The sequence below is a fragment of the Podarcis cretensis genome (assembly GCF_951804945.1).
Source record: "Podarcis cretensis genome assembly, chromosome: 13".
Taxonomy (NCBI): Eukaryota; Metazoa; Chordata; class Lepidosauria; order Squamata; family Lacertidae; genus Podarcis; species Podarcis cretensis.
The window spans coordinates 50,555,812-50,580,027 of NC_137182.1; the positions used below are offsets into that span (position 1 = coordinate 50,555,812).

The 24,216-nt window shown below is 48.4% G+C and overlaps 1 protein-coding gene across 1 annotated transcript; it reads left to right on the forward strand.

Annotated features, from left to right (window-relative positions):
• Window positions 1–11,576: 11,576 nt before the first annotated feature.
• NGDN (neuroguidin) lies at window positions 11,577–23,966 on the forward strand. The gene is made up of 11 exons (XM_079952104.1): window positions 11,577–11,716; window positions 14,458–14,517; window positions 14,617–14,688; window positions 15,979–16,116; window positions 17,832–17,916; window positions 18,028–18,080; window positions 19,535–19,658; window positions 20,177–20,345; window positions 21,900–22,056; window positions 23,120–23,180; window positions 23,811–23,966. Exons 1-11 carry the CDS (start codon window positions 11,666–11,668, stop codon window positions 23,828–23,830), a joined length of 990 nt encoding a protein of 329 aa, XP_079808230.1. The 5' UTR covers window positions 11,577–11,665; the 3' UTR covers window positions 23,831–23,966.
• The last annotated feature ends 250 nt before the right edge of the window (window positions 23,967–24,216 follow it).

The window sequence follows — 24,216 nt, forward strand, 5'->3', positions numbered from 1 at the left end:
GGGGAGAGGTGGGGGTCTCAGGGGAGATGAGAGAAAGAAGCTGCACATACTTTTGGCAACCTAGGAATATTCCACTGCCCTCCGCAATGCTCTGTTTCCACATGTAATCTCTTGCACACCCTCACCCATAGTTTATTGAACCCCCCCCCCAAAAAAACCCCAACCCTTAGCCATAGTTTACTGTTACCCCACCTGGCAGAAACGTAACGGGAAGAATCCAGAGAAAGGAAAATGTTGCGTCGAGGCATCGCGTTATTAAGTGCCGTTGATTTCGCTGCAACCCAAGCTCCAAGATGCAACTCAGAGGGTCTGGGGATGGTTTTGAACATGGGTAGGCAAACTAAGGCCCGGGGGCCGGATCTGGCCCAATCACGTTTTAAATCCGGCCCGCAGACGTGTTTTTACATGAGTAGAATGTGTGTTTTTATTTAAAGTGCATCTCTGGGTTATTTGTGGGGCATAGGAATTCGTTCACTTTTCCCCCCCAAAATATATTCCGGCCCCCCACTAGGTCTGAGGGACAGTGGACCGACCCCCTGTTGAAGAAGTTTGCTGACCCCTGGTTTTGAAGGTGTAACTGATTTATGTCCAGAGCCCTGAGTTGCTTAGGGGGGCTCAGCAACCCCACTTGAAAGTTGTCACCATCCTCCATTCTTCCCTTAATCTGGTAAACAGAATTAGGCAACGTGAAGCCGATTACGGGAGCCTCACCTCGGGTGAAGCTTTCGTTTGCCTTCTCCTGAGGTCTTTTGCTCCCCCCCAGGCGACCAAGACACACCTTTCGTAAGCACAAACCATTTTCAGGCCTCGGGCCTCGGGGAAACAACTTTAGATATTCCCACATTGTGCTTTCACTGTCTGAATAATCACAGGAGGAGGCGTCCATTTCGATACGAAGTTTGCCCATTTCTCCCCTGGCCACTTTCCCTGTGCAGACTCGTTCCCTGGAAAATATCGTAAGAGGGTTTCTATTGAGAGAGGGATATATATTTTCCCATTTTAAAAATTATTATTTGAAAGCTGTTGCAGAGGGACATGATTTGGTTGAAAGGAGGGCCGCTCCTGAAAGATTAAGCAGTGCTTGAAACTTCCACCCACTCAGGAGTGGGAGAAACACAGGCGTGATAGAGGTACTTCATTTCTCCCCCAGAGAGACTAAAAGCAGCTTCCAGGTAGTGGGATTTGGGGTGGGGGAAAGAGGCAGAGAAGGTTGAACGCTGCCCTAGCTCAGTGATAAGAGCATTCACTCTGCATGCAGAAGGTCCCGAATTCAAATCCTGACATCTCCAGGTAAGAATGGCAGAGATCCCTGCTTGGAACCCTGGACAGCTGCTGCCAGCCAGTGTAAGCAATGCCAAGCTAGCCACAAAATTGAACTATACCACCCAGATGCCTGTGGAAAACTCACAAGCAGGATTCAGGCATAAGAGCCTTCTCCCTTCCTGTCGTTTCCAGCAGGAAAAGCGTTATTTCCCCCAACTGTGAAGGCAGCAGCAGATCTGATAGCCCATCTCACATGTAGCAGCTGTCTTGCTCTCACTTTCACGGGGAATGGCACCGCTAGTCCCATTTTACAGCTGGAGAACTGAGGCCAGAAGAAACAACTTGTGCAATGCCGCACGTTCGGTCTGCAGCAGAGGGTTGTTTACCTGAATGGACAAACTTGCCTTTTCCTCTTCTTTCACTCAGGTGGAGAAAGTTTATGTATACGAGACTCAAAAAGTCCAGCTGACAGCCAAACCACATTCTGGTTGTCTTTCGATTCATATTTCGATTGCCCCAAGGCAAAAACATGAACCCGTTTAAACTTATGTAAGTTAAGAGGGTGATCTCTCAAACGGTACAAAATCCCTCAGAGAAGGACTTAGGCAAAACCTCAGCTAAGTAATATGTGGAGAGCTGCACGGCAGCCATTTTTTAATACTAAAAAGGAGGCTTTTCATTTGAGGGGAGAGAGCTAATAGGCAGCAAAATCCAGATGTCTTTTCCCCCAGCAAGTAAGTTTTAACCAAGTCTTTTCTTCTTTTTAGAGAAATCCTCTGTCTCTCTGGAAGGGCTTAAAAATCCTTGCAAAAACTATCTAGAGCTACAATGTAGTGACATAAAAACAGTAATAACAGAACTGGCATTCTTCTCCACCCACCCACCCAACCCGTTTTTTTGCAAAATGCAACAAGATTTCGATTTCAAAATTTGGATCCAGAATTTGCAGGGTTGCGAGGAAAGCATGGGATCTATGCTAAACCCAGCCTTCCCTGGGCTTAGCTGCAGAGCCAGTTTCAAACCACCGGGGCTCCGTTCTGGAAAGGCAAGGCGAGTGTACCTCTGAGCATGCACAGAGTGGCTTTCCTTTGCCATTTTGCCACCACATGAGGCCGCACGCATGAGAGCCATAGCTGTCAACTTTTCGCCTTTTCTTGCGAGGAATCCTATTCGGAATAAGGGAATTTCCCTTTAAAAAAGGGAAAAAACGTTGACAGCTATGATAAGAGCTTCCGAACCTGGGTTTTCTGTCCCCCCTTTCTTGGTTTTTAAACGTGAGAAGTTTGAAAAGAAAAAAAAACTGCTTTTCATTACAACCTGCCCCCCAAAAAAGCCTAGGCCTTTTAGCCCATCTCTGAGCCCGAATCTGGGTTTTTCCATAGCCTAGCCGAGGGGACGGCTGGGATCCTGGACTCCTTTGTCCCCAGGCCGGGAGGCAGGACTCTTGGGTTCTATTCCCGTCTCCCCGATGAGAGGCTATAATAAGGAGCCTTTGTGGCGAGGTTGCTATATAAGGGCCGCCAGAGGAGCCGGCCGCGAAGGTCAGGCTGCCTCAATGCCATTCCTGCCTTTTGTTCTGGGCCAAGGGGGGCCATCGGCGGACGTCACCCGTCGGATCGAGTGACGGCCTGGCGGGGCCGCCGGCAAGCCGAGAGGGGAGGCGAGGGCCTGACATTTGGGGAGGGAATGCTGTGAGATATGGGGGAGGGGGGCAGGCCGTGTCCTGGAAGGCAGAAAGGAGGCCAAAAGCCAAAAGGGCAGAAAATGCCCACAGACAACGCCGAAGGGAGGCCTGCATGGAGTTAATGGCCGGAAGGTGGCAGCTCCTGGCACGGTGCCGCCCTGTTTGCTGGCGTTGTGCCCTGCCCCGGATTATGAATTGGCTCCGGCCTCCCCCTCGCACCTGCTCCCTTCTTTGTCTCTCGCCCGGGACCCCCCACCCTCTGCTCCCATGTGTCCATTGTCTGTCCAAATGCGCAGCACAAATATAGCCTTTCCAAGGTGCTCTCTTTTTTCCACACAGCCCCGGCCAGCTTAGCAGAAGCGGGAGGGATAAACACCGGGTGCCTCTGAAGAACTGGCCCTGCTTCTTAGTCTTCCGTTTCTGGAAATTGTGTTTTTGTGTTGAGTTGCCTTTCCTCCTCTAACCACTACACCCGGCTACCCTCTCGCCCTGCCTCCTAACCGGGAAGAGGGCTCCATCTCCGTGCACCCTGAACACCAGCGATGTATGAGCATCACTCAGCTGACCATAAAGACGCAATTAGGAGTCGTTCAGGGCCTAGCAATTCAGTTGCCACAACAAGCAGGAATACAGTGGCACCTCGGGTTAAGTACTTAATTTGTTCCGGAGGTCCGTTCTTAACCTGAAACTGTTCTTAACCTGAAGCACCACTTTAGCTAATGGGGCCTCCTGCCCCTGCCGCTGCCCCGCTGTTCTCATCCTGAAGCAAAGTTCTTAACCTGAAGCACTATTTCGAGGTTAGCAGAGTCTGTAACCTGAAGTGTATGTAACCTGAGGCATATGTAACCTGAGTTACCACTGTATGTCATTGTGAAGTGACCCACAGAGGGCAGGGGAGCTTGAGAAACACAGCCCCGAACCGCAAAATTTATCTCAGGAGTTCGCATCGTCATCCCAAGCTGAGCTAAAAAAGGAGGAATCTCCGCAAGCTTGCTCTAACCACAAGGCTTGCTGCCCAATTGCCTCGCCTCCTGAACCTGCTCTTCAGGCTTTGCTTTGCTTTGCTGGTTCCGTCAGAGAGGAGAGAGGAAAGAACCCAGGAGTCCTGGCTCCTGACCCCCATCCTTTACCCTTAGGCACCCCAGTTTTCTTCCGACAGACCCCTGAAGTCCTAGCCTTCAGCGTTCCTCGCACATTCTGCTCAGACCACTAGGCCTTACGGTCCCCATTTTGAAATCTGAACGCAGGACTCGGCAGTTTGTAACGCACGCTCACACTTCCGACAAGCCAATTTTCCCGGCTTCCCCCCAAATGAGCCATTTCTCTCCCCTGCCTGATGGGCACTGATGACTTTTTGGAGCCAGAATTCCAGCTGCGAGGATAATAGGAAAGGTTGTTTCAGGAGCCCAGCTGGGAATGTAATTGGCACGAAAGCCATGCAAAAAAAGAAAACCAAACAGAAGCAGCTTAAGGGAGTCCCCAGCTAACAGGAGGGATGGGGAAGAGGGGGGGGGCAGCCCTGGCAAGATGCCCCCCATTGCCTTCGAAAACAATAGGCAGGTGAAACAAAGGCCAAACGTGGGCTGGAGAGACGACAATGGGATTCCTGGCGCACCCTGGCACTATGCGCCTGGCTATTGTTCCCGAGCCAGGATAGCACAGAGGCCTCGACAGGACAGGAAAAGATCGAGAGGTCAGCGGGAGGGAACGTTGCGCCACCGCACAACTGCGCCACCCGCGCGGCATGGCGGCCAAGACAAGGCTAGCACTCGGGGTATTTGTGGATGTCAACAGAGCCAGCACAGACCGCCGCTAAAATGCACCTGGGTTACGTTCGCGGGCAAGAAGCAACTTAGGTACCCGCCAATTAATCCGCCTGCAAAGCGAAACAGTAAGGTTTATGCACATCTTAGGAAAATAAGAGGATCGGGCCAATGGCCCCTGTAGTACAGCTTCCTGTTTTCACAGTGGCCAGGCAGTTGCCGGCAAGCAGGATTCGAACGCAAGAGCGCTTCCCCCTCTTGCAAACCCCGGCAACTGGTGTCGCTTTCTGCTCAACAAAGTCCCAAATCTATTTGCAACCAAAGTTTTTTTTTTTTTAACCATGAAATCTAGATCATGTAAAAGTTATTACATTCTGTGATAAGAATTTTAAAGTCTTAGATATATAATAAATGTTCATAAATGTACCAACCAACCAACCAAAGTACATACATAGATCAGCACAGGAAGACCGACCTGAAACCATTTTTGATTCCCAAATTGACCAAATGTTCTCTCTGCAAGGTCAAAGGAAAATGGAAAAGCCTCCCCATTATCTTTTCCTTCACAAATCCTGTCTTAAGGGTATGTCTGTGTTTGAATAAGGTGAGCCTGTGACCTGGCTCAGGAAATAAGTATTTATCGTTACAAAAGACTGCCCAGGCTTCCCAGGGTATCCAATCAAGTGAGCATTAACAGGTAACCTGTCAGACAAGATAAACAACGCACTCAGATTTCTGCTGTAGACCGCCTTTTCTGTGATGTATGTATGATGTATGTATGATGTATAGAGGGGTGGTCTGGAGCAATGTCTATCATCTATCTATCATCTATCTATCTAATCTATCTAATCTATCTAATCTATCTCTATATAAGGCCTTGCGCGCCATTGTTCGGGGTCCTCCTCCTTTCCTGCGTGTGAGGGGAGCACCCTGTTGCAACAGATCAATAAAGATCAGGCTTACCAGCTGCTTTGCTTCACAATATTTTGTGGTTGGCCTCTATTATTTTCTCCTACCGTAGAACCAATAGGGAACCCACGTAAGAACTCTATACAGGCTCTTGGATACCCCATAAGGGAAAAAGGACAGGTTGATTTTGTTTACAACAGTGCAGACTTAGCTGTAATAGAGCATATCCCTGGAGCTGCCCAACTTTTTTTTTTTTAAGTCTTTGCCTGGCGGCAAAACGATGGCAAGGCTGGCACCAGGCGGGTCTCCTTGGGGAGACAATCCCTCATGAAAGCTGCCACTAGGGAGAAAGCTAGTTTGGTGGAGAGTTTGAAGACTGGCAGCTCAGTGGGGCAGAGGCTCTGGTTGCCACCCTCCAGACCTCTCCCAGAGGAGGGCCTCGCGTGACAATCTCAGGGTCCGGACAGGGTCGCGAGCCACCTCGGCCCATCTCCCTATCACCCAGACCACAGATCAACCCATGAAATCCAGATTCAGGTAGGTAGCTGTGTTGGTCTGACGCAGTCGAAATAAATTAAGAAATTAAAACATTGTCCAGTAGCACCTTAGAGACCAACTAAGTTTGTTCTGGATATAAGCTTTCGTGTGCATGCATACTTCTTCAGATATCTGAAGAAGTGTGCATGCACACGAAAGCTTATACAGTGGTACCTTGGGTTACATACGCTTCAGGTTACAGACTCCGCTAACCCAGAAATAGTGCTTCAGGTTAAGAACTTTGCTTCAGGATGAGAACAGAAATCGTGCGGTGGCGCGGCGGCAGCAGGAGGCCCCATTAGTTAAAGTGGTGCTTCAGGTTAAGAACAGACCTCCAGAAGGAATTAAGTTCTTAACCCGAGGTACCACTGTACCCATGAAATTCAGTTGGCACCAGCTGAAAGATCTACCCAACAGTACCCAGAGCAACCTCCTGAGATGGGTAATGGCTCTGGGGGAGCACAGCTGCTTTGCTTGCAGAAGGGCCCAGCAGAAAGGACCAGGAGGATGCTTCCCAGGGATCTTTTGGGGAGAAGCCAGATGACTGTCTAAATTGGTATAAGGCGTAGGCGACCGTCATTCGCCTCTTTTAGCCCCGGTGTGCTTGTTTCGAAAATATCAGGCAGATAAAGCACGCCAGGGTTGCGAACAGCAGTAATGTCATCTTCTGGTTGGCCAAAGGGATGTTATTTGCTGGGAGGGGGCCAAGTTCTGGGGGAGCTCAGGGGGGAGGAAAGAATGGGGGGAATGAAACGGCCAGAGGGAAGGAGGAATATTGGGGGTGGCGGACGCAGGGCAGTTGGTCGAGAGGTAATGAAATATTGCGAGGACCCTAAATGGGGATGGCTGTGATACCCTCTACATTTTTGCCCTTGCTGAGAAATACTTAAATACTTGCAGCTTCCACCTAGCTATCAGTGGTTTATTAAGGTTCTCAATCATTGGTGTTGCGTCGTTGTTGCATATTATAGGAGCAGAGAGCTGAAACAACGACAAGGCTAACTCTCTGCGAATGCTCTGATCCACCTCTCTCAAACTTTCCTTCCACATTGGAAACCCCTCTCCCTATTTTAATGCACGGCCGCAATTGTTATTTTTCACGTAGGAGTCTAAACCCATGAAAGTGGGAAACAGCCAAACGGAAGGTGGGGACATTTATTTATTTTTAAATCAAGCCTGCTGCTGTTTTATTGGATTTGGCCTCTAAGGTTACTTCCCCCCACCCCGGATTTTAGGTTACGCTTAATGCTCTTAACATTTTGCAAGGCGATTGGAGACGTCATATACAGCAAGCAACTAAAACTGACTTATTATAATGATAAATCCATCGAAGAATGAGCCAAAAGTTTTTTGGGGGGAGGGTTTCTAGGGCAAGGACTGGGCTCTGCACACACACCGTACATTTAAAGGACATGTTGTTGTTGTTGTTTAGTCGTGACCCCCTGAACCAGAGCACACCAGGCCCTCCTGTCTTCCACTGCCTCCCCCAGTTTGGTCAGACTCATGCTGGTAGCTTCGAGAACCCTGTCCCACCATCTCGTCCTCTGTCGCCCCCTTCTCCTTGTGCCCTCCATCTTTCCCCACATCAGGGTCTTTTCCAGGGAGTCTTCTTCTCTTCTCATGAGGTGGCCAAAGTATTGGAGCCTCAGCTTCAGGATCTGTCCTTCCAGTGAGCACTCAGGGCTGATTTCCTTCAGAATGGAGAGGCTGGATCTTCTTGCAGTCCATGGGACTCTCAAGAGTCTCCTCCAGCACCAGAATTCAAAAGCATCAATTCTTCGGCGATCAGCCTTCTTTAAAGGACATACATAGCTTTAAATCATGGGAAATGCATTTTGGGAGTTGTATTTCTGTGAGGGGGAAAACTACCGTTCCCATTATTGTATTTTTGGGGTGTGTGCTTTAAATGTAGAGTGCGCAAGCAGCCTCTGGAAAGGCGCAAGAGGGGGACATTATGAACAGCCTGGAAGAGAGACAGGGTAGTGGGGTTCTTGGCAGCAAATTTAGCATTCGAACAATAGCAATGCAGATTCCTGGAAGCAGGAGGTGAGGGGAAGGAATGCCTGGCATCCCATTGTCTCTCTCTCTCTCTGACTTTTTACTAGCTGCCATGACATCACTCGCTCGCTGCTTCAGAAGAGACTCTGCCAGAGATGGGGGTCTCCACACCGCCAGCCCTTGCCAGGCACATTCTCAGCTGGGCCTTCGGGTGGTACCTGCCCATTGTCCTCGCGGGTGCAGGCCTGGCACCGAGGACCAGTTGCGCTGCCAGCTTGGCCCTAGATTTAAACATCGTGCTAAACATACAACAGACCAGGGTCTTGCTATGCTGTAATTATCCCAGAGTTTCTGAGCGCAAAAAAATGGTTGTTCGCTTGCTCCACTCAAGGGTTTCTTAATGGCGGCTGTAGAAGTGTCAAGAGAGGTCTGTCGGTGGTACGTTTTTCCAGACCAAGGTAAAACGAAGAACGGAATAGTTGTGTTTGTTCTTGTTGGGCCTACTGCACAGGGTGGTTGCGAAGTCAAATGGGGTGCAGAAGGCACGCATCATAGATGCCACCTTGTTTGAACGGCGGAATAAAAATGTCTCACCAGTAATAAATGGTGAGTGAAGACTTGCAAATATATAAAATTTGGGGGTTGAAGGAACCCAGAATAGAGTTCAATTGCCTGTGCTAATGAAACAGAACAGTAGTTGGCAATGGATTAATCCAGGGGTAGGCAACCATAACTTTTCCCTTTTCTTGCAAGGAATCCTATTCAGAATAATGGAATTTCCCTTAAAAAAAGGAAAACGTTGACAGCTATGTAGGCAACCTAAGGCCCGGGGGCCGGATGCAGCCCAATCGCCTTCTAAATCCGGCCCGCGCATGGTCTGGGAATCAGCATATTTTTACATGAGTAGAATGTGTCCTTTTAGTTAAAATGCATCTCTGGGTTATTTATGGGGCCTGCCTGGTGTTTTTACATGAGTAGAAAGTGTGCTTTTATTTAAAATGCATCTCTGGCTTATTTGTGGGGCATAGGAATTTGTTCATTTCCCCCCAAAAAATATAGCCCGGCCCCCCACAAGCTATAAGGGACAGTGGACCGGCCCACGAATGAAAAAGGCTGCCGACCCCTGGATTAAACTCTGCATGGCGTTCTTTGCTGTACAGTTGCAGTTGGGTGAAATGCGCTCCGGTCCACAAAAGCTCGTGCCACAATCAGTGTCACTCCTTAAAAAGTCATATCTATGACCTTTGCTGTCGACGAATGACCAGCCATGTCTTCACCTGACATATGCAACAAACTGTGTGACTGTACTGGTGGTCGCAGTGCTGTTATCAACAGAGAGGGGCAGATGGGGCTCGTCCGCCTGGGAAGGCAGCCCCTCTAGGAGAAGGGAAGCTCCAGTGCTAAACCTCTGCTGCCTTCTTTGATTTACTTCAAGAAAAGGCTCAGGAGTAAACCCTACACAAATCCGCAGTGGAGTCCCTAAGATGGTTGCATGGTTCCTGGTATACCTTGTTCCAGCATCTCCTGCAGCAAAGCTGGTGCCAAACGTATTGTTCTGATTTCTTTGGACCACATCAGCCAGCTTGCTCCTGGAGATTCTTAGTAAACCAAAGAATCCCCTTCTTATTACCAAACTTAAAACCATGGAGAGACCTGGTCTGAACAAAGACATTGGATTCTTATCTCATTATACATGACAAAGCCATTTTTCACCTTCTCACCCCTTGCTTTTTCCTGTAAGACCTATTGCAGTCGTTAAGAGTCGTCAACAGGCTCATCACAGCTATCTGCCAATCACCCAATCCCACCACCCTTCTGAGTAATACCCCTCCCCACCTTCCCACTATTTAGAAGGGTCTGGTGACTTCTGTTTCAGTGTATCTGAAGAAGTGTGCATGCACACGAAAGCTCATACCTAGAACTAACTTAGTTGGTCTTTAAGGTGCTACTGGAAGGAATTTTTTTATTTTGTTTCAAAGAATCCCCTGGACTCCTTGTGGCCAGCAGGGTATGTAGGAACATTGATGGACCTTCGGCAGGATCACCAGTCGCACTAACAGGACCCCCAGCATTCAGAAATCCCTCAGATTTCATCCGTATCCAGGGACAGACTGACTTAAGTGGGTGTTCAATCCAGTCTCAGCCGAGCCAAACCTCACCATGTAGTGTCAGCGGCAAACCAGGCATGCAAATGCAGACAGATTTTTAACATGTAATTTTATTTTATAGCGTATGTGTTTAGAACTGCTGGTTTTAATTATATATGGAATATCAGTTGTTTTCTAACATCTGATTTTAATCAGCAATTTGGATATTAGATTCCCCACACTCCAAAAAACCGCTTAGATAGAGCTACTCAGGTGGTGCCATCCACACCCCCCGAGAGAGAGGGCTACCAGGTTTGGGGAAATATGCCGCCCCCTCCCGCCCCAAAAAACCATAGGGGGGATCCTAAAAAGTGGGGTGGGCAAACAAAAAGAAGAGGAGGAATCATATGGAGCAAACGGGGAAGGGACCAGGCTGGCTGGAACCCAGACCAGGAGCACTGCACACCGAAAAGCAGAGTGTCGCAGTGAGGTCCCACCGGCAAAGGATCACATTCTTACCGTCCATTTTCGATACGTTGCATCCTACTGGTTGGTTGGTTTTTACCGTAGCTCTTGAAAAAAGAAACATTCGAAAACTTATTTTGAAGACACCTCCCCCCTCAATAAAAGCAACAACTGAACAAATCCAGCCCAGCATGCTAAGAGCGACACGGATTTCCATTTTAAACAGTATTAAAATACAGCATTAACAAAATAAATGCTTAGGCTAGAGTTTTGGCGGACCTCCAGAGGACTGCACGACCCTCATGGAATTGAAGACTTGGAAGGGACCCCCCAAAGCGCATCTAGCCCAACCCCCGGCAACGCACGTGAATTCCAAGCACTCCGATTCTCAAAGCAAAACTCTTTGATGAATTGGAGTTGTAAATCGGAGGTCCCGCTGATTGGGCTACGTGTTTCCCGCGGGGCGGGTTTCAAGCTCCAATTGGCTGCTGCACTCAGAATCCCCGCCTCCTGCTCCTCCCCCGCCCCTCTTCAATAGAATCCTGCTCGCCCCTCTTTTCTCTGTTTCGCTTCGCAAGCCCCTCTCCGTGCCTCTGATTGGCCAGCGTTGCCTAAGAGGCCCAAACCTTGTCGCCTCATTGGCCAAACCTTCCCCGCAGGAGGCGGCCTTTCGGGCGCTATTGGTCATTTCTATAGCAACGGGGCGTTCCTCTTTGTAAAGAGGCGGAAGTCGACGAGGCCCCTTCGCACACGGACATTCGCGGCTCCGCCTTGAACCTAATCCTCCGCGCGATTGGCTGGAAGGGTCTCCCGCGGGGCGGAAGCCTTCCGGCCATTGGCCCGAACTCTCGCGAAGGAGGCGGAGGCTACGTTTTGATTGGTCCGCGCCCTCAAAGAAGGCGGGGTGTTCCACCCCAGATGATTGGAGGCTCCTTCCTTTCCACGTGGGAGTAGGAGCGATGGCCATGGCGGAGAGTCAGCCTGGGCCGCCTGCCTCTCCGGACCTGGGGGTAAGGAGGGGAAAGGGCGAGGGAGGGGCGGGAATCGAGGCAAGGGTGCCCCTGGGCATGTGCAGAGGGCCTTGCTTTGATCTCTCAGTTCTTGCAGGCACCTTCCTGAATTTACACCAGCTCAGTTGCTTCATGATGCCAGTATGTAACTTCCCCCCCCCTTTTTGTCCAGCCCCATAAGATTATTGAACCCTGTTGTTTATTCAAAATAAAAAAAATCCTTCCAGTAGCACCTTAAAGACCAACTAAGTTAGTTCTTGGTATGAGCTTTCGTGTGCATGCACACTTCTTCAGATACACTGAAACAGAAGTCACCAGACCTTTCTATATAGTGAGAAGGTGGGGAGGGGTATTACTCAGAAGGGTGGTGGGATTGGGTGATTGGCAGATAGCTGTGATGAGCCTGTTGACGACTCTTAACGACTGCAATAGGTCTTACAGGAAAAAGCAAGGGGTGAGAAGGTGAAAAATGGCTTTGTCGTGTATAATGAGATAAGAATCCAATGTCTTTGTTCAGACCAGGTCTCTCCATGGTTTTAAGTTTGGTAATAAGTTGCAATTCAGCAGCTTCTCTTTCCAGTCTATTTCTGAAATTCCTTTGTAATAGAACAGCTAATTTGAGATCTTGTATAGAATGTCCTGGGAGACTGAAGTGTTCTACTGGTTTCTCTGTCTTGTGATTCCTGATGTCAGATTTATGTCCGTTTATCCTTTGGCGTAAGGTTTGGCCTGTTTATTGTTTATTGTATGCACATTTGTGCATTTGTTGTTTATTGTATGTGCATTTGTTTGTTTATTTATTAAGTTTGTAGACCGGATCTCTCGGGGTGGCTCACGGCATAAAAGTGCAAAATGAAAACGCAAAATACGCAGTAAGAACAAAACAAACCATTTACCAGCACACCCATCCACAAAAAAAAAAAACATTTAAAATGTTATGTCCTGTTTTTACAACGCTCTTCTTGTCGGTCTTTATGCCGTAGCTCTTGATTTTACGTTGGTTTTATTTTTTAGTGTTGTACCTTAGTAGCTCCTCTTAGAGACTTTAAATATTAAAAGAGTGGTTTACAGATGCTTTTGATTAAAGAATGCCATGCAGGGTTTAAGCCATTACCAACTGCTGATCCCAACAAATGGGGTTCTGGCTGGCTTCTAGGATGGAGGATATTAGGATATCCTGTAGGCTAGAATGAGTCCAGTTTTCTCTTCTTTTTTTCTTCTGTCCTGCCTTTTGAAAACCTTTTGGGTTCTCATTTGATTTATCTCTCCGTTATCTCTACGAGGCGTTTGTGTGTGTGTGTTAAAAAAAAAAAAGTAGCATCTAAGTTCCTTATTTTTTCTATTGGTATGTTTTTTTAATGAAGGATTTGAAATCCTAAGGACTATTTTGAAGGGAAAGGGGATTTTATACAGATGTGATAATAAGCTGTTAAGTAACCTCTCATACCCAGAATAACCTGCTTAAAGCTAATTTTGTTGGTTTGTAACTAAATAGCAAACGTAATTTTAAAAACCAGAACTTCTGTATTCTCGCTTTAGAAATGAGCAGTGCAGCTCTGTGCACGCTTTACTGGGACTTGTAGAATTTCAGCTTCCCAAAATCAGGGGTGCTGAGATGTTGTAACATGACTTCGGAATTCAAAATATAGTTTGGTTGAGTTGATATAATTAAGTTTTGCTCGGTAAGTAAATCGTGTGTAAAATTGCGTAGAAATCATTTAAATGATTGGCAAGCGTTTGCAGCTATATATTATTTTTAGACCCATTTCAAAATGGTTTCAGAACCATTTTTTAAGGCATGGAACGTGTTGCGTTAATCTAAGCCGTGTTCACACCACACATTTAAAGTACGATGACGCCGCTTTAAACAGCCGTTCACGCTTTTCCCTGAAATAACTCTGGGAATTGTAGCTCCAAGAGGGGAATTGGAAACCCCCTAACCCCTTGCAGCACCCTTAACAAACTACTGTTAGCGATTTAAAAGCATTGTGTGGATGGGGCCCTTGTCTGGATGGGGCCATGGTGGCCGGATATGATTTACCAAGGGATTTTGGGGTGAGGTTCTAACAGAGAGGCCTTTTATATGAGGAAATTGTGCATTTTGCTGTTGGGAGCTGTGAGGTGGGGGAGAGGTTGGTGGGGGAGAGAAGACTGACCTTCTGCGCTCCAGAGATTTTGGAACAAAACCTCCATCGTTCCTGGCCGCTGACTGTTCCTGGTTGGGTTTGTCTTCCATATCTGGAGGGCTTTAATAATAATAAATTTTATATATCCTGCCCTCCCCAGCCGAAGCCGGGCTCAGAGCAGCTAGCAACAGTAAAATGATACAACATTCTAAAATCATTTCATTATAAAATTAATTCCAATCAGATTAATGGCAACCATTGGGCTAGAGTTCTGTAAAGATTGCCAAAGGAGGGAGTCAGGCTGTGCCCTGGCCAAAGGCTTGGTGGAACAGCTCTGTCTTGCAGGCTCTGCAGAAAGATGTCAAGACCCGCACGGCCCCAGTCTCTTGTGACAGAGCATTCCACCAGATCGGAGCCACAGCCGAAAAAGCCCTGGCTCTAGTTGAGGTTTGTTTAAAAAACCCTGGCTCTTTCTGGTTTGTTAAAAGCTGTGGCAGAGCGTTCTGGGGTTGTTCACCATTTTTATGGCCAGTTTGCTTCCCCCCCTTGCTTTGGGAGGGGAGAGGTGCATATTTTGAAAATTTCCCCTCATTTCTGTTTTCCTCCTTGCTCCAGGAGAGAGTGGAAGCGGATCTGCCGGCAGCCCTCGGCCTCTTGAAATCCCTCCAAGACCAGGTGAGGACACCTTCCTCTTCCCTTTCCCTGCAGACATCCCATCTCCCATCCCTCTTTAAGCTTCACCCTCTTTCTTATTTTGCCTCTTGCAAAATACAGGTGGTTGCGGTGACCCATCATGTACAGACTCTGGCGCAGAAGGTTCGGGCAGGGGCCTACCCCACTGAGAAGGTGAGTTGTTCTTGGAGGAATTTGGGGTGGGGAGCCTAATTCGCACCTGGCCCTGGCTTCTCAGTGACTGCTCCATTTCTTGGTTTGGTAATGTGAAACAAACAAAAAAGGCAAGCGCCTCTGAGCACGTGAAGAGTATCCTTCCCATTACTGTGCTTCTGCTCTGGGGTAGGCCTCAACCCCCAGACTGCTATCCACAAGCCGTGCGAGCCCGGCGGCAACTCACGCCGGGCGCGCAAGGCTTGCGGACACCTGCACGAAGCACGGGGCGTCCTCCAGAGGGCGCCCCGTGCTTCGGGCTGCAGGCTGCTGCCCACAAGCCTTGCGAGCCCATGGGAACTCCTGCCGGGCTCGCAAGGCTTGCGGATAGCTTCCTGAAGCCTGGAGAGTGAGAGGGGTTGGTGCGCACCGACGCCTCTCACTCTCCAGGCTTCAGCGAAAGCCTGCATTTGCCCCATAGGACGCACACACATTTTCCCTTCATTTTTGGAGGGGAAAAAGTGCATCCTGTAGGGCGAAAAATACAGTAAATAAGCTGCCTATCTATATGGACAAAACTTTTCTACTTAATTTTCTTTCAAAAACAATCCTATACCACTTTATTATTATTTTTTGCAAACACCTCAAAGCCTTTTTCAGAAAGAATAAAAATGAAAATTTCAGTTTAAATAAATGTTAAAGGTGATAAAAAATTCAAGAAATAACCAGAATCAATTCTAAATGGAAAAGCAGATTAAAATACACATCAACATTCTGCATGTCTGGATAGCCTTGCCTAAAAAATGTTTTTAGCAAGAGCTGGAGGCAGTACAGGAAAGGCCCCTGCCTGGAATCAATAGGCAGGGAGTTCCAAATGTTGGTTTCTTACATGTACGAACTGAGTATTATGGGACTCGCAACTCCCACCTGTCCCAGCCATCATGGCGTCTCCTGAGGGATGATGGGAGTTGTAGTCCGAAACATCTGGGAGGGGCACCTACATGGGAGAAGGCTCTCTTAAAGAAAATACCATTGAATTCCCAAGGTACTGGCCACTGATTAACTTAAAGTCTTTCTTTCCAGTTAAAAATGTCCCATTATTTCTTTTGCTGGTGTATTGGGGGGAGGGGGCTCTGCTCCCCATTTATATATTTAACCAAGTCAAACCAAATTGAATAACGTGTGTCTTTCCTTGATATCTCTGTGTGAATGAACTTTAATGCATTAGCTTTTCTGTCATGGCCAGAATCCGTCCCACACCAGATTTCCCATGTGCTTCCAAAACCATCCCTTACTCTTTCTCACTCCCAGGGCCTCAGTTTCTTGGAAGTGAAAGACCAGCTGTTGCTCCTCTATCTCCAAGACCTCTCTCACCTGATCCTGGAAAAAACTTCGGGGAACTCTGTGGCTGACAACCCTGCCTTGCTGCGCTTAGTGGAAACCAGAACGGTAGGCGGGGGGAGGAGGCCTGGAATAGGGAAAACCTTTGCAGTGATGATTCCTTACTGAATTGGTTAGTTGCTTTATTTTGCCCAGGGCGACCCAAAGCATCTTAAAACCAACCAACCAGACAGGTAATAAAAAAAGCTCACATAGATAACATAGGAAAAAAGAAATACATTAGAAACATCCCATATACTTCTAAAGGCCACAGATCGTTAAAGGCCTCCGGGAAGAGGAATGTAATGACGGTGCCTGGGGAGAGTATTCCACAAACGGGGAGCCACCACAGAAAAGGCCCTTTCTCGTGTTGCCACCCTCCAAACTTCTTGTGATTGAGGCACATGACGAAGGGCCTCAGATGCTGATCGCAGGGTCTGGGTTGGTTCCTATGAGGAGAGGTGCTCCTTGAGGCATTGCGGTCCTGAGCCAACGAAGGCCTTATCGGTCAAAACCAGCACTTTGAATTGGGCCCGGAAACTAATTGGTAGCCAATGCTGTCAGGCCAGGATTGGCTTTATAATCCTCAAACCGTCTTGTCCCGGTGAGCAACCTGGTCGCGGAATTCTGCACTACTTAAGTTTCCAGGCAGACAGCCTTTTCAGTGGTGGCGCCCACCCTGTGGAACACCCTCCCATCAGATGTCAAGGAAATAAACAACTATCCAACTTGCTTGAAGATATCTGAAGGCAGCCCTGTTTAGGGAAATTTTTAACGTTTGAAGTTTTATTCTGCTTTTAATGTTCGTTGAAAGCCGCCCAGAGTGGCTAGGGAAATAAATTATTATTATTATTATTATTATTATTATTATTATTATTTCTGAGAGGGACTCAGGTGGTGCTGTGGTCTAAACCACAGAGTTTAGGGCTTGCCAATCAGAAGGTTGGCGGTTCAAATCCCCGCAACAGGGTGAGCTCCCATTGCTCGGTCCCTGCTCCTGCCAACCTAGCAATTCGAAAGCATGTCAAAGTAGATAAATAGGTACTGCTCTGGCGGGAAGGTAAACGGCGTTTGCGTGCGCTGTTCTGGTTCACCAGAAGCGGCTTAGTCATGCTGGCCACATGACCCGGAAGCTGTACACCAGCTTCCTCGGCCAATAAAGCAAGATGAGTGCTGCAACCCCAGAGTCGTCCGTGACTGGACCTAACGGTCAGGGGTCCCTTTACCTTTACCTATTATTTCCGAACCATCTTCAGGGGCAGCCCTATGTATAACACATTGCAGTAATGTAGCCTGGAGGTTACCAGAGCATAGACAGCAGAAGTTAGTCTATCCTTGCCCAGAGGAAGGGCACAGCTGGGCCACCAGCTGAAGCTGATGAAAGGCACTTTGACCACCTGAGCCTCAAGGGACAGGAGTGGACCCAGAAGTACCCACAAGCTGTGTACCCACTCCTTCAGAGGGAGCGTAACCCCATCAAGAGCAGGGAAGCTCCCATCCTTCCAGTCTAATGTCCCTCCTGCTAACGGTGCCTTGATCTTACCTGCATGCGGGATACCTGTTGGTCTTTCCACCTGCGTGGCCGAGTTGTAGGGTCTGCAGTGCAGTGTTAAGACACTTGTTCTGCGTGGAACATCTCTGCTTCGGTCACCAGCACCTCCAGATTAAGGGTGACTGTTTGCATATTTGACCCTCGCTGTTCCCACTGCCGAGCTAGACGAGTTGTGGGTCTGTCTTTGATCAGCCTGTAGGCTGACCCCTCCCTCTCCTTGACATCTTGGCAGGTCTTGGAGAAGATGCGTCCCATTGACCAGAAGTTGAAGTACCAGGTGGACAAACTTGTGAAGGCAGCTGTCACAGGGGCACTGGGTGAGACATGCGGACATTTGCAGCTTCAGAGTGGGGAGGAGGGAGGCAATCCTGGGGCTCTTCCGAGGGTGCAGCCTAATCTGCAATCCCGGGACGTTGTTTTCTTTCCAGGCGAAAACGACCCGCTGCGATTCAAGCCGAATCCTGGCAACCTGATGAGCAAGGTATGACAAACGGGTGCTGTGGGCGGCTTTGGTTCAGGAGCAAGGCCTTCTGGGTTTGCCAGAGGTATCGGTGGGCTGGCATTGGTCTGGAGTGGCATGTCCTTGTTCATTTTTAGATACACAAAATAGAAGGGCCTGTTCAGGGCCTGTTGTTTGGCGGGGCCTTATTGGTGGTGGCACCGTTTCTCTGGAGTTTCCTTTTCGGGGAGCATGAGAGCTTGCCTCTCCGTATATTTTCTGACATCAACCAAACGCAATACTTTTACCAGCAGCCTTTGTCTACAGTGGGACTTTACATCTCAATAAGGTTCTGTAATTTAGCAGGGTTTTTTGTTCTTAGTTTAGAATTAAGGAATTTTTAAAAAATGCAATTTCTTCTTACGTCATTACTGACTTTGATGTGTGCGTGACTGCATCACTTTTAAATGAGCCCTTATGAAAATGTGACAAACTTCAAGATTTCCAAGTGGTTAAGGTGTGCCTCGTCTCAATTCATAGAATCATAGTTGGGAGGGACCACAAGGTTCATGGAACCCAACCTTCTGCAATGAAGTAATCTTTTGCCTAATGTGGAACTCGAACCCACCACCCCGAGATTAAGAGTCCCGTGCTCTACCGACTGAGCTTCCCTTTTAAGAAACTACTTAAAAGCGTCATTATTTGTTTGTTTGTTTATTTGGTCTTTCCTGTTCCTACATTAATTCTTGTATTTGTTGGCACTCTTCCCCTCTCTTACTCTGTGGCCTGTGAAAAAGTTTCCCACTTCCTTCAAGCTCCATTTTTTGGGGTTTGATGTATTTTAAGATCAGCCCTGCCCACCTTGGGTTCTGTATGTTGTTGAACAGCAGCCTCCCATCACCCCTGGCCATTGGCTATGCCAGCTTGGCATGAAGAGGGTTGTGTCATTTTTAGATTGTGAGACACTGGGCACTGAATAATTATATTCTGCCCTCCTTGTTGCATCTGCACAGTGCCTCCCCAGCAGATGCTAGATACGAACCATATAAATAAAGATTTTATAACTCCTCGGTGGACCAGGCCAAGGCTTATGTATTCAAGAATCCCAGCAACCAAACGTTTATTTTAAAAAGGGAAGAATCCCGGCAAACAAATGTCGATGTGGCTGGTTGGGGCCTTGCCTGGGATTGAACCAATTGAGGTCCTGTCAGAAGGCATTTACAGTGGTACCTTGGGTTTACTTAATTCATTCCGGAGGTCTGTTCTTAACCTGAAACTGTTCTTAACCTGAAGCACCACTTTAGCTAATGGGGCCTCCTGCTGCTGCCATGTCACTGGAGCCCGATTTCTGTTCTCATCCTGAAGCAAAGTTCTTAACCTGAAGTGCTATTTCTGGGTTAGCGGAGTATGTAACCTGAAGCGTATGTAACCTGAGGTACCACAGTAATAACTAAAAAAAATGCTTGATCCTTGTGATTTTCCTCTCTTAATCGCAGCTCGACGACTCGGAGGAGAGCGAAGATGAAGAAGCCGCTGGCGGCGCAAAGAATTCTCGGAAAGGGGCGTCCAAAGGAGGGAGCAGGAAATACGTCCCACCCCGCCTGGTTCCTGTATATTATGGTATGCAATTTGGGTGGCGGTGGAGGAAGGTTGGCCTGGCATTGCTGAGCAGAGCAGGGACGCAGTGCTGGCAAATTTGCCCTTGCCCCACCCCAGAAGTGGCTGCAATTGAGCAGCTGGTAGTTGGCTTAGTCAGGCCCATAGCTGTCAAGCGTCCCTTATTTGGTGGGACAGTCCCTTATGCCAGCGCCATGTCCCGCTGCTGTCCCTTATTGATGATGTCCCTTAAATAAGCTACTGAAGGTAATGGGGCCCTTTCTACGTCCAGGTGTCCTTTGTCAACAACAAATTGTTGCTGTTTTTTTGTGTTGAATATATGCTATATGGTAATTTATGGACCTAATAGGTATCTAAAGCCATTTGCACGCAACAAAATATGTATTTTATCAAAGTAATTGTTGATCCCTTATTTTGGCTGCTGATCCCTTATTTTCGAGGCTGCAGGTCCCTTACTTTCAAATCTGTAAGTTGACAGCTATGGTCAGGCCGTGTCAGACTGTTGCTTCTCTTTGCCTCAGATGAAACGGAAGCTGAGAGAGAGAAGAAGCTTCTGGATCAGGCCAAAAAGCGAGCGCTCAGCAGCTCCATCATCCGGGAGCTGAAGGAGCAGTACTCGGATGCCCCGGAGGAGGTCCGCGAAGGGCGCTACGCTCACGCCAGCCGGCAGAGCCGAGAGGATGAGCACCGGTTAGTTTGGAGGGGTGGGGAGTCCTGGGGAAGAGAGGGGCAGAAGTCGGGGGTGTCTTGGCAAGTGGAAGCGCTGTGAGAAGCCAGGAAGAGTTCTGGGGCTGGGTGAAGCCAAGGCCCGTCTCAGTCCAGCAGCCTGTTCTCACTGTGGTCCAGCAAATGGGAAACCCCGCGAACGTGCTGTCCTCACTTGTGAATCCCAAGAACTATTACTTTGAGGCACAGCGGGGGTAAGAAATACAGTGGTCCCTTGGTTCTCAAACGCCTTGGCACTCAAAACAACTTGGAACCCAAACACTGCAAATCCGGAAGTGTTCCGGTTTGTGAACTTTTTTCGGGAGCTGAATGTGCTCCGTTTTGAGTGCCACGCTTCTGTTTTGAGTGTTACGCTGAGGTCTGCCGGTTTATGCTATTTATTTTGCGTTTTTGCTCCTGCGGCTCTGTTTTGTTTTGTTTTGTTTTTGTGACTGTGTTGAACCCAGTTCAGCTACTGACCGATTGATTGTGTGACTGCAGTACATTGTTTATTGCTTTCATTTTATGGATCAGTGGTCTCGTTAGATAGTAAAATTCATGTTAAATTGCTGTTTTAGGGGTTGCTTTTAAAAGTCTGGAATGGATTGATCCATTTTGTGTTGCTTTCTGTGGGAAAGTGCACCTTGGTTTTGGAACGCTTTGTTTTTGTAATGGACTTCTGGAACGGATTAAGTTTGAGAACCAAGGTACCACTGTAGCCTGTTTGGACTCTGCTACATCTTGTGGTGAATTCCATAGTTTAACCATGGATTCTGGTATGAAAAGAGAGGGAAGAGAATCTTCCCTCCACACAACGCCTAATTTTCCGCACTTCTTCTGGTCCCTCCCCCCCTTCAGTGTCTGGTGGTTTTGGGTTTTCTCAGAGCGGAGTGTGGGTGTTGCAAGGGATTCTGGGGGCTGTTTTCAGGCAGAGGGTGGTGCATGCTGGGAGATCGAGCTTCCGGGCTCCACGCCAGACCTGTAAAAGCCACAGGCCCTGTGGGAAGGTTGGAGAGACTGCCTTTCAAAGCATAGGATGGGGGGTCTTGTTAGCCAGTCTAATCCAGCCCCTGTTGAGTGCAGGGATTCTGCAGTTTGAGCCTCCGTAGCTGCTGGCTGCTTTAAGAAAAAAATCACATTTTGAAGCAGTTTTCAGAAGATGTCTGAAAGTAGGCAGGGTTGATTCCTGCCAAACCCCCTAGTGGCAGGGAGTTCCACAGGGCACTAAAGGCGCAATCCCTAGTGAAGGCTGACCGGACCTCAGGGGTGCTGGGAACTGCCAGAAGTGCCCCCTCAGAGGGTCTCTGGATATCTCTTATCAGGGGAGAGGCTTGTGCTTCCCACAGCCACTGGTCCCGCCTCTGAGATGCTCTTCCGGCCATGTTCAAAATGAGCAGTGGGTGTGTGTGTGTCCAAGAGAGATCTTTCTATTGGTCCACAGCGGCTGGTGGAGCAGCCACATTCAGAGGCATTGTACCTGCTAAAGCCTTGAGTTTTGGTAACAATTTTCCCTGCCTTCCCCGTGGCTTCATTCTGCAGAACGAACTACGAGGAGAGCATGATGGTCCGTCTCAACGTGACCCGGAAGGAGAAGGCGCGTCGTCGACGAGTGGGGGACCTGGGCTCGCAGCTCAGCTCCCTCACCCACTTTGGGGACATCACCGCGTTGACCGGCGCAGCGGCCCCATCGGGAGAGGTGAGCCGTGGGTGGGTGGGTGGGCGGCTCTGGCCTGAATCACACAAAGTAGAAATTTGGAAGGTATTCATTCAAGTCCCACTTTCTGAACTCAGTGCATTCGCTGGAAATTGTTTGTGATGCGAGTTTTTGCATAGCGGATTGATGGTTTCCATTGATTCCCATGAGGAAATTTCTAGTGCGTTTCCGACTGTGGGAACTCTGGGAATTGTAGCTCGGAGAGGCGAATAGGGGCCTCCTAACAACTCACTATTATTATTATTAATAATAATAATAGTAATAATACTTAAACCCCACTCACTCTGGGAGGCTTCCAGCAAAATATTAAAAATACGATAAAACATCAAACATAAAAAAACTTCCCTAAATAGGGCTGCCTTCAGATGTCTTCTAAAAGTCAGGTAGTTGTTTATTTCCTTGACATCTGATGGGAGGGCGTTCCACAGGGCGGGTGTCACCACCGAGAAGGCCCTCTGCCTGGTTCCCTGTAACTTCGCTTCTCGCAGGGAGGGAACTGCCAGAAGGCCCTCAGAGCTGGACCTCAGTGTCCGGGCAGAACGATGGGGGTGGAGACACTCCTTCAGGTATACAGGACCGAGGCCGTTTAGGGCTTTCAAGGTCAGCACCAACACTTTGAATTGTGCTCGGAAACGTACTGGGAGCCAGTGTAGGTCTTTCAGGACCGGTGTTGTGTGGTCTCGGTGGCCGCTCCCAGTCACCAGTCTAGCTGCAGCATTCTGGATTAGTTGTAAATAAGAAAGTAGTATTGTGCTGATTTGCATGCTGGAGATGGAACCAGTGTTCTGTCCCGCTTGGTTGCTGGAGAAGTGGTGCCATAAAATGTTCCCGCCATTCACTTTTCAAATGACATTTGGCTAGGCCTGCTTTGTGTAGGTGAACCACAAAGCTAAGGGTCACTTGATGGTCTGCTTATGCAGCTAACAGCCAATTCAAAAATCTCTGGCTGCGCCTCAGAATATGCGATTTAAAATGCCTTTCGATGACAGCCTGCAGTTCCGTGTAAGGTTTTCATGTTTTCTTTCCTCGCATTCCCGCCTTTCAGGATTCAGGCCCCCAGAGGAAGAAGAAAAAAGTCGGCATGAAACGAGGAAAGCAGAAAAGAGGTGAGTGCCATTGAAAGATTCTGGTTTTCTTGGCAAAGCGAAGCTCACCCTCGTCCGCACAGAGGCCCTATCGTACTCTACACTTAAAGCTCTATGATACCACTCTTGGGCAGCCAGGAATTTCCTTGAAGGACTCCTGGGAAATGTTGTTTGTCAAGCGTGCTGAGAATTATTCCTTTCCAGGAACTACAATTCCCAGTGTTCTCTAACATTCAGTCCCTCTTTCAAGGGAACTCTGGGAATTGTAGCTCTGTGGGGCAGGGGGGGAGTAGGGGTTTCCCAGCAACCCTCAGCTCCCTTAAACTACAATTCCCAGGAGTCTTTGGGGGAAGCCGTAACTGTTTATAAAGTTCTGGGGGTACTGCTTTAAACGCATGCTGCTTGATGTGGCCGGATGAAAAGCAGGTTGGCAAAATTTGTACCTGGAGGGTACAAAAAAAACTTTTCTGGAAGCTGTTCTGTAGCACCTGAGTCTTCCCCCTCACCCATGTCACCCTTCTTGATGCCAGTTCCTCACAGAGGTCTAGCTGCATGAGATAACCCATGTACACGTGCTAAATCCTGTCCTCTCCTCTATACTAACTCACTCTTTTTTTCTCTCTTTCTCTTTCTCATTCTACTCCATCCCAGGTTTCCGCAAGAGGCGATAACCCCCTCACAGTACTTGGGACCGATCTCTGCAACCCCCAATATCTCGGGATTTTTCACATCCATTAGATTTGGTAACAATAAAGCTCAAGCGCTCGTTTCTCTTTTCCCTGTCAAACAAAAAAGATTTCTTGTGTTTTTCTTTCCATCTTGTGAAGGGAGGGTGGGAGAGACCCATCTGCAGGAGATTTTCATGGGGCGGAAGGATCAGAAAGAAAGCTGGGAGCAGGCTGGTTTGTCTTGCACAAAACAGAGAAGAAGCAGGGAGGCAGTATGGTGCATTGGTTAGCGTGTCACACTGCTAGGGTCTTGGGAGACCCACAGTTCAGCCATGAAGCTTCGCTGGGTGGGCCTTGGGGCCAGTCACTGCCTCTCAGCCCAGCCCTAC

What these genes read in the sequence shown, in the direction of transcription:
- NGDN (XM_079952104.1), top strand. Translation starts at nt 11,666, where the DNA reads ATGGCCATGGCGGAGAGTCAGCCTGGGCCGCCTGCCTCTCCGGACCTG. An exon ending in AGCTGTCACAGGGGCACTGG is followed by an intron (nt 17,917 to 18,027) that starts GTGAGACATGCG and finishes TTTTCTTTCCAG; the next exon opens with GCGAAAACGACCCGCTGCGA. An exon ending in ACGAGGAAAGCAGAAAAGAG is followed by an intron (nt 23,181 to 23,810) that starts GTGAGTGCCATT and finishes ACTCCATCCCAG; the next exon opens with GTTTCCGCAAGAGGCGATAA.